We start from the raw sequence: 9,654 nt of genomic DNA on the forward strand, positions 1-9,654 counted from the left end.
ACTCACTACACGATGTGAACCATTCTATAGGATTGCAAATGTGATCCATTGCTCCCGTGTCTAAGATCCATTTACAATCACACACACTTTTTTAAACATCATTGTTAGGGTATTTACCTGTTGCTCCTGCAGAATAGCAGCTGGTACTTTCTCCTATCACCATGTCTGAGGTATGCTTGGCTCCACCTACATTGTTCCTCTCAAGTAGAGCAATTAATGAGTTGTATTGATCTTTGGTGATAACCATGCTACCCTTATCAGTTTTCAGCTTCATATCTGTACCAGTTTCTTATGTATCATTCCCAGCATTGTTGACTGAGGCATTTCCTCGAGCAGATCCCCATCCTGGTGGATATCCATGTTTTCTATAGCAGATATCGACTGTATGGCCATTCTTTCCATAATGTGTGCACACCTTCTCTTTGTATGCATTACCTCGACCTCTTGCTCCATTATATCCACTATGTCCCCTGCCTCTACCATAATCACGATTTGGATATCCAGTTTCAACTGAATTAGCCAAAACGTCTGTTTCTTCATCTCTGGCTTCATGGCGATTGGTTGTTCCATAGCTTTGTTGTCTTTCTTCTTATAGCACAATGGAATGGACTTTGTTGATGGTTGGTAGAGGTTTCATTAACAAGATCTGAGACTTAACACTTTGATATTGTTCATTCAACCCCATAAGGAACTGGATGATTTGGTCTTCTTTCTTGAAACTCCTTACACTATGCATTGCAGCACAAACACATGGTCGTGGGCATGTGCATTGAGGCATGGTCCTAAATTGATCAAGTTCTTCCCATAGAGCCCTCATTTCAATGAAGTATTCAGAAATTTAGAGATTCCCTTGCTTGAAACTCGAAAGATCTTGATAAAGAGCATCCACACGAATTATATCCCCTTGAATATACCTTTATTTTAGATCATTCCACACGTCTACAACATTTTCTATGAACCCGACGCTTTCATAAATTTGAGGCTTCATTGAATTGATCAGCCATGAGTGCACAAGATTGTTGCATCTTTCCCAAACAACGAAAATAAGATCATCTACGCTTGGTATAGGAATCGAGTCATTGACAAATTTGAATTTGTTCTTGGTAGCAAGAACTCTCTGCACCCTCTTCGCCCATACCAAATGCCGTTGTTGGGTTTTCTGATGGATGTAGGTAATACGGATAGAGCGCAGCGTCTGGTTGTTGACCGACATTGTTATTGTTGTTTCTTGCCATAGCTGAGAAAAAGAAGAGTTGGAAGAACCAGGGTTTATGATACCATAACAGTAAATTGAATGAATTAAAATATTGGAGAATGATTCATTATCTTGAAAGGGAACCACCAACTAACTTATATAGGAGCTAGAGGTGGTTACAAAACATTTACAAACCCTAACTACCAGAACACGAGGCAGAAAAAGATAAGAAGACACTACAGAAAAAAAGGTCTCCTGCCACGACCAGAAAACCGAGGCTATATGCAAAATAACCGTGGCGTAACACTGAGGCCACGGTTTGGCCATGGAAATCCAACTGTGGAGTATTCGGCCGTGGCCTAAAGTAAAGTCCACGGTTTTTTGGTATAGACCACGCCATTTTTACAACCGTGGCTTTTTTAGACCACGGTTTAGGTAGCTTGATTAAGGCCGCGGTTTGTATTTGCCATGACTACAAAACTGTGGCTATATGGTAAAGCCACGATTTCATTTTAACGTTTACGACACAGTATTAGTTCAAGATATAGCCACGGTTTGATTATGACCACCTATTTAAAACCGTTGTTATATGTTATGCTTTCTAAACCATTTATCTTGCCACAATTTAATATAAATTTAATGTAAATAAATTTAGTGGCTTATATTAATCCAAGACACCAATCATTTGCGCCAATTTTAAAGAATTTAAAATTTGATTACTATAATTGTATGAATACAAATTATTTTAGTGTCTAAATAACTTCTAAATAAATGTACAAAGGGTTTCAATTGCCATGAGATGAAACACAATTTAATCCACTATTGAAACACAATTTACTGTCTAAATGGCCTCTAAATAAATGACCTCTCATATTTGCTCCACTATTTAATCCGTGCATTTCCCATGTCTAAATCTAGTCTTCTTCTATTGCCTTGTAATAACCAAGACTGCAAAGAGGAACCTTTGACTTGGAATCCCGATACTTGTAAGCATTAGTGCAGTTTGGACCTTCGCACTTTTCCCTCGGGGGAGGATAACTGAAATAATTCGTAAAATTCCAGAACATGCTTTTTATCTTAAGATGATGAGCCAAATAAATGAGAAAATGAGAAGCTAACCCCTTTGACAATTTGTAGTTGTATAATTCTACTACTTCATTTGAGTTTGATTACACATTGTAATCTTTTTTACAGACTTCTTCACCTTTTCTGTTCAGAAAAGAAAAAAAATTATACTTAAAATCATTTTATAATGCTTAAACTACATTTACCTCTCAAATAAAATTAAGAACACAATCAATATTCTAATTTCCTTCTATAGTTTGACCAGAAATAAAGAGGCGTAAAAAATGTCGCATTGAATGAATGATGTTCATAGAGTTAGTAACTTTTTCTTTCTATTAATAACATTAGTTAATTTGTTTTTGTTAACTTGAAACTGAAAGTGGTAAAAGTAAAAAAAGGAAATACTAGTAGTTGAAATATACCATTGTTTCCATCAGATGTATCCAAAAGGCTTGAATGTTCATTATCATGTGCCTGTTGATCTTTTTCTTCTGCACATTCAATCAAATATATACAAGTATGAATAGTAGTTTATCATAATGAGATGCAACGGGACTTAAAACTACATTTTACTCCATGGACTGGAATATTCACCAGTCATATTTGTTTGTTGCTGCTTCATTCAATGTAACAAAATATAGAAATACCTTTTTCAGATCAATCCATTTGCAAAACTCTTTTGGTGTATTAGCAGCATAGATCACTTTATATATGCCCTGTAATGAATAAAATTTAGATTTTCACCAAATTTTAAAATCTTTACAAATGATTTAATTAAGGGTATCACATAAAGATGCGGCTTTCGCAGGTTGCACGGAAGGATCCTGCACAGATTCCACTGAAGACAAACTGGACAGTGGTTGATCCTGAAAGCAAAAAAGCACAAAAATCAAATCATCAGTACACGTTTCTCCTTTGCATTTATCCAATATAAAGAATTGAATCGTAGTCATGCTACTACATGCTTTTAGCTTAAGGATTCTAAATCACCTCTTAGCAACTACATACAATATCAAGAATCGCGACACATTACAACCGCAAATGCAACACTATTTAATATAATATTGTATACATGATCACATTAACAAGACAATGTTGATTACCTGTTCGGAAGCTGAAACAGTCGGAAAGGGTGATTTGATGCTCCTTTCAGGTGAAAATTTGTCAAAAGATTTCCACTTCCTGATATCATTTTTCATCAAGATAACATCATAACACAAATACTGTAAGAAGTAAGAACCAAATTAGACCTTTTTCTATTACAATATTTACAAACTATTAAAATATACCTAATGAGATGGATCATTTCATCATCTTTAATCTCAGCAAGAACCTCGTTGTGACAATGACATGTTTTACTTATCAAAAGCTAACATCATTTGCATATAAGCTCTAAATTAAGATGACTTGCTGCAACATCTCATGAACATGAGGTTGAGTTATGGCATAAGAGGTATGGTCACTTAAACTACAAAAGCCTAAGCCACAAATACAAGAATGCAGCTAACAGATTATCAATAGCATATAACTGAATAGGTATACAGTGGATCAGCAACCAAAGCATCTTTGAACCAACTTTATTAGCCCAACCATGAGAAATTACAATAAGGTGATCAAATTAGTCGAGTTCAGGTGTAATTTGCAACTACAATCATATAAGTCAAGTATGCCCACATGTCAATAACACAACTTTAAATATGAACCATCAATGTTTTAAAATCAGACCGGAGATAAATCCAACCCCTCTAGTTTTAAATATAAATACTGACCTTATCTAATTTATTATTGAATAGAGTAAAAAAAATTAAAATAAACATCAGAATTAAATGATGTGATTCTCCTAGATGATGATGACAGGACTCAACAAAATGAAAGCTAAAACAAATGCAGAGACTCAACTTCAACAAGAGATGTGCCTGTTCTGTATAAACTCAAAGATCCCAATTCTCAGACAAAATATATGACCAAAGCATAATACATAATTTAACTAACCAATCACTTGGAATATATATGATAACAGAGTTAAAGTATTCGTAACCATACCTCTGTCCTATAGCGTGTATCAGCTGGTGGAATCTTTAGGCTTGTCTTCCAATCTTGTGAACTAACATACAGGTGCCTCATGCCCCTCAAAAGTGAATAGTCTTCGTCCATTTGCATCCCACACCTATTAAGACTTGAGAGTTTCATCTTCAGAAAAATAGATAACTTTTTTAAAACCGAAATTGCAACAAGAAGATTACTAGATTTTATGCACCTTTATCAACTTATCATCTCCACAAGTTACAATGCACAACTGTTTATTAGGAAGAGCAAATGACAAATCATTCACACCACCAACATGGGCATCAACCTGCATCGACAAAGAAATGTAACCCAAAACTGCAATCAAAATTTTGCTTTGTTCATCATGAGAAGAATGTCACCTCTATACGCTGGGTTAGCTCATTTGAGTTGGTGTATGCATATAAATGAATCAAATGTTTAGTAAACGCAACACCTAAAACAAAGCAAACAGTTAGATATCCTGCCAAAAGCTTCAAAATGGTTTCAGACATATTAAGTTACATACCAACAAAACTTCCATCAGGGCTCCATGTGACACGACTAACACCATTCTGAACCTCTGAAAAATTAAACCAAGAATCAATCAACCAACATCAGTGACATGCACAAACATTATTCTTCAAGCTAATCAAAACCATCCATTTCTAAGTAAACAATCTATATGAATAGAAGTAAACAAAACAAGCATTTCTATGCTAACAACACAAACCTCATGAGGATCAGGGAACACACTCATTCTGGTTGAAAGAGCAACAGAAATAGCAGGAATGAGAAAAGAAAACGATGCTCCTACAACCACAGGAAGCCTTGTTCCAAACCAAGTCTGCAACAATGTCTTAATGCCTCCAACAAACAGTAGTGTTTGTATCATTTGAGCTTTTTCCACCTACAGTTTCCCTCAAAACAAAAACTCAAGTTCAAATCAAAATAACCAAAAACAATCATCAAGAAAATTTCAAAAAAGAAAACAGTTGATTACATCGCCACCACCCATCAAAGGAACAAGTATAGTTGAAACAATGACAATGGTTCCAAGCATAACAAGGTAGTGTTGAAACGCAAGTAAAATCCCTTCAGCTGCAAGCAAATGTAATAAAACCATTGAAATTATAGCAAAGGTAGAAACTTTATCTTAAATGAAAAATGGGTTTTAACAAAAGATTACTCACGCCATGAAGGTGAGCTTGTAACACAGTAATCAACACCAGGAAGTTGATCCTTGACAGGATGTGGTTGAAACACATCAACTTTTCCTCCTCCTCCACCACCTCCACCTCCTCCTCCACCACCACCTCCTCCACCACCACCTTCACCTGCTGCCATTGTATCTCTCTTTCTCTTTCTCTTTCTCTTTCCAAAGCCTTTCTCTTCAATGATAGTCATTTGTAAGAACTGCAACTTCACTAAACTGAAACTAAACAAAAACAACAAAAATGCTAACAATCATAACCTGCAGTGTTGCAACAAGCATCACAAAGCAACAAGAGAACACACCAACACAGATAAAACCTCACACTCAATAAACACTTACTCACCAAATTACAACATCAACAGACACGCAGCAGACCAAGAAAACGCAGAAGAAGGAGATGAGCTCGAAGAACTGTAGAGAAGAGGAAGAATCGAGTTAAATAGCAAAGTGTATACCTGAGGATCTTCTGTTATTCGTAGCTTTTCTATTTCTTCTTGCAATTTTCGATTTCCATCGTGTAAAATGTAATCACTATTGAATATTGAATTGGGGTTGGTTTTGATTGGGGATTTAGGGTTTTTCATTATTGTTTGCGTCTTGTTTGATTTTGCTAGAGAGATTGAGAGGATTTCACTGTTGGTGTTGCGTGTGGGTGTGTGGGATCCTCCGAGTTCTAAGAGCTCCTTTCATGGCGGAAAACAATCGAGAGTGGAGAAACAATGCTCTGTTTCGTGTTCATCGAGAGAAGAAGAGTGAGGAGAGACCGGAGAGAGTTTGAAACAAAGAGGCGGAGAACACTCGTTTTAGGGTTTCCATAGATAAAGTGTGATGAATAGATAATTCATTGAATTTATGTTTTTATTTTTTTTAATTTAATAAATTAGAAAAGAAAATAATTAAGAGAGGGAAATTAAAAATAAAAGAGGGAAACTAAAAATAAAAGAGGGAAAATCTGGCGGGGTATAATTTTTTGGGCTTAAGCCACAGTTTGAAGTCAAAATTATAGGCCGCGGTTTTACTTTGTGGCTTAAAATATCTGCAGTTAAATAACCGTGGATAGTTGAAGGAAAAGCCACAGTTTCGCAGTCTGGATTCAATGTTTTCAAACATTAGTCTACGCTTATAAAACCCTCGCCAAATCATATATATGGCCACAGTTTCTGAGATGTGGAAAATTTTAGCGTGGCCGTAGGCCAAATTTCTAGTAGTGAGAAAAACAAAGTGACTTGCATAGCAATCTATCAGTTATTTTCTTCTTCTCTTATTATGTATCTCTTTAATGAATGGTTAATGACCATTAACCTTTCATAATAGACCTCATCAAACACTTGTAATCGATTTTTGACCATTGACCTTTTGTAACCAATTTGGTCACCTTTTGATCTCTACATAAGTATCAACTCGACTCCTATTGTTCGATATATTCACAATACACCAAAAAGGATTTTTAATAACGCTTTTTATAACTTTTAATATCACTTTTACGCATTATTAAAGCTCCCGCTATAATATATTTGCTACATCTGATAGAACTTTTTAAACGCTATTAAAAGCATAGATTTTAATAGCACTTTTAATAAACACGCTATTGTAGCCTAGTTTTACTTTACTATTTGTGCATTCTTTAACAAGTTTTAATAGTGTTTTTCTTAGAAGCGCTGTTATACACACTAAAATGCTATTGCAACTTTTGCAAGACCTTGCCTTTAGTAGCATTTTTTAAGAAAACACTATTAATAAGGCCTTTCTTTCCTACGATTATTTTCAGACGCACCTTTTTTCCTGTCAAGCGAAACAACTTCTGTTCGAATAATGGAAAATGGAAACAGGAAGAAAAGCGGAAAAGTGAAATGCAGCACTTTCAAATCGAGGAAAACTACTTATCGCGAAAAGGAAAAAACGCCAAAACGTGCTTGTTTCGAAGTGATTCTCAAACGCGATTCCAAAATTATCGGCATGGTTTGATTTTCTTAATTTTCAGATTTTGGTTTTAAGTTATGGTGTTTTGGTAAGCTATTTTACGGTTTCGACTCACTTACCGCTATGTTATAACTTATGACTCTGAGTTGTTTTCTATGCAAACTTGGTTGTGAATTAAACAGAGAGCATACATAACGATAAATTTGCTGAGTATTTTCCCGGATGAAGCGATGAGGAGAATAAAATGCAGCTTTTGATCCTGCTCACGAAGTGTTCGATAAAATGCCTCTGCCGGCTCTTTCTTCTTTTTGCTTCTGTTTCAGTACAATTCTTGCTACAACATTGTTGTTGTGTCGTTGTTATTTGTTGTTTTTGCATGTTGTGGTTGACAAATTGATGAAGAATTAGTGTTGAATTTCGCTTCACATTATGCCCATCAAATGTTAGGTAAAAGTTTTGAACCGAGATTCTTCTTCATTTATCATGTTTTGGCTTTGCTGGATTTTTTATAATTGAACATTGATTTGTGATGGTGCTTTTGGTATTGAATTCTTGAATTGCCACACTTGATGATTGTTTTTTTTTTTTTTTAATTCTTGAAGGTTATGTGAAGATCTTTATGGAAAAAGAAGAATGGTGCTTATTGGAAGATTATGGTGATTACAAAGTGTCAGATATTTATGGCATTTGGTAATGATAAACTTCTTATTCAATAAGCTGAAATTTGAGAATTTTAACATAGTATATATTTTGAAGTTTAAAAGCTAATAGGATGTAATTCATCTGCAGAGGTTGTTCATGGGATCTTCCTATTGTTGCTGCACATGGGTGAGTAGTCAACTACTTGCAGGTTATCAAAATTTCATCTCAATTAACATTAATTCTAAAGTCTCATGTTTTCTATCATGACAGAGTGGAGATTAAAGTATATAAATAAATAACTTGTCTCTGATATGAAGTTTTTCTTTGTGAGGTTTTACAAGGACGAAGAAAAGAACGATCCTGAGCATGCAAAAAAGCTCGCCACACTAGCAGATCTGTAAGTGAGGATGGTTTTAGTACTGCTGATAGGGCACAGGGCACATGCATAAACAGAGGGAGTCACTAAATACTTGAAGCCATCTTTTGCTGGTTTATCTCTCCTTTTCTATTAAATAGTTATCATTAGCTTATCTATAATGGTTTGACATTTTCAAATTTGAACTGATGTTTTTTCATGTTGAATGTAATTTTCCAGTATCTATCTGCAAGAAAGGAGCTGTCTGCAAGAAAGGAGCTTATCTATTGTATCATTATTTTAGCTTAATAAACATTAATTCTAAAGTCTCAAGAACCCTCAAAGGGACTTTAGTTTTAGCTTAAGGATCCAATTACTAATTACTAACAAACTAAATTGTAATTGAACCAAAAATCATATTTAGAGAATTTGCTCTTCTAATGAAGTTTGATTTAATTACATAATAGACCATGTGGTTTAGTTTCTGACACAAATTCGTATGTTTAACTTACACTATAAAATTATTTTTAAATTTAATTTTAGTTAGAAAATATTTTAATGTTGTTTTCCCCTCTAAGGTTTCAAGAAAATGGAATTTTTTCTAAGTATATATTTTAATAAATATTTATTTCAGGATTATTTTTTTTTTTTTAATAGAATGGTATCCTTCCTTCCGTGCCGACTAATCCACCCGAGAGTGGTATCCTTATTTCAGGATCTGTTTTGATTCATATGCAGGAAAGGGAAGATACAACACCACTCAAAATTATAGATACATGAAAGTGAAGATAAAGAATATTAAAATACAAATATATGAAAAAAAAATTGTAAAAGTTATATATTTGATTTCTTTTGTGTAAGATTTTTAAGTATATCGAATGAAACTTTCTATGTTTGAAATATTTGAATTTAATATAAAATGAAATAATTTTTTTAATTTTAGTTATTTAACTTTGTCATGATTCTTAATGTATTTAAAAATATTTATAATGAGTAATTTTATTTTTAGTATTAGTAATATTCGTCAAATAAATTTAAAAGTAAAATTATAAATTAATTTTGTTTTAATATAATAAAAAATTTGTTTATTGAAGTTTTAATGATAGCTAAAAGAGTATAATGTGTAGGTATAGTTTCTATTATTTATAATACTCGCATAATATATAGTGAAACTCGTTGAAATTGTGGGAAAAATCTTAATCGTAGCTAAAAATTATT

At 33.9% G+C, this 9,654-nt stretch overlaps 1 protein-coding gene and 1 long non-coding RNA gene across 9 annotated transcripts; one reads left to right on the forward strand and one right to left on the reverse strand.

Moving 5' to 3' along the window:
- Nucleotides 1-1,886: 1,886 nt before the first annotated feature.
- LOC131656795 (nucleobase-ascorbate transporter 5-like) lies at nt 1,887-6,293 on the reverse strand. 8 transcript variants are annotated; one of them, XM_058926401.1, is made up of 10 exons: nt 4,833-4,888; nt 4,687-4,760; nt 4,518-4,613; nt 4,304-4,427; nt 3,550-3,670; nt 3,364-3,442; nt 3,048-3,126; nt 2,908-2,963; nt 2,683-2,751; nt 1,887-2,233 (listed from the first exon to the last, which is right to left on the reverse strand). In XM_058926401.1, exons 5-10 carry the CDS (start codon nt 3,564-3,566, stop codon nt 2,189-2,191), a joined length of 345 nt encoding a protein of 114 aa, XP_058782384.1. In that variant the 5' UTR covers nt 3,567-3,670; nt 4,304-4,427; nt 4,518-4,613; nt 4,687-4,760; nt 4,833-4,888; the 3' UTR covers nt 1,887-2,188. The 8 variants fall into 8 exon arrangements, 4 of the variants coding, with proteins under 4 accessions (XP_058782384.1, XP_058782383.1, XP_058782386.1 ...); XR_009300300.1 differs by adding an exon at nt 5,037-5,048 and having other exon boundaries at nt 1,887-2,404; nt 2,908-3,126; nt 3,364-4,427; nt 4,518-4,556; nt 4,833-4,886; XR_009300299.1 differs by adding an exon at nt 2,315-2,404 and having other exon boundaries at nt 2,908-3,126; nt 3,364-4,427.
- Nucleotides 6,294-7,193: 900 nt separating this feature from the next.
- LOC131656796 (uncharacterized) lies at nt 7,194-8,801 on the forward strand. Its single transcript, XR_009300301.1, has 3 exons — nt 7,194-7,886; nt 8,042-8,129; nt 8,229-8,801. It is a non-coding gene; the product is annotated as an uncharacterized LOC131656796 (long non-coding RNA).
- The last annotated feature ends 853 nt before the right edge of the window (nt 8,802-9,654 follow it).

Source organism: Vicia villosa, linkage group LG3 (assembly GCF_029867415.1).
Source record: "Vicia villosa cultivar HV-30 ecotype Madison, WI linkage group LG3, Vvil1.0, whole genome shotgun sequence".
Taxonomy (NCBI): Eukaryota; Viridiplantae; Streptophyta; class Magnoliopsida; order Fabales; family Fabaceae; genus Vicia; species Vicia villosa.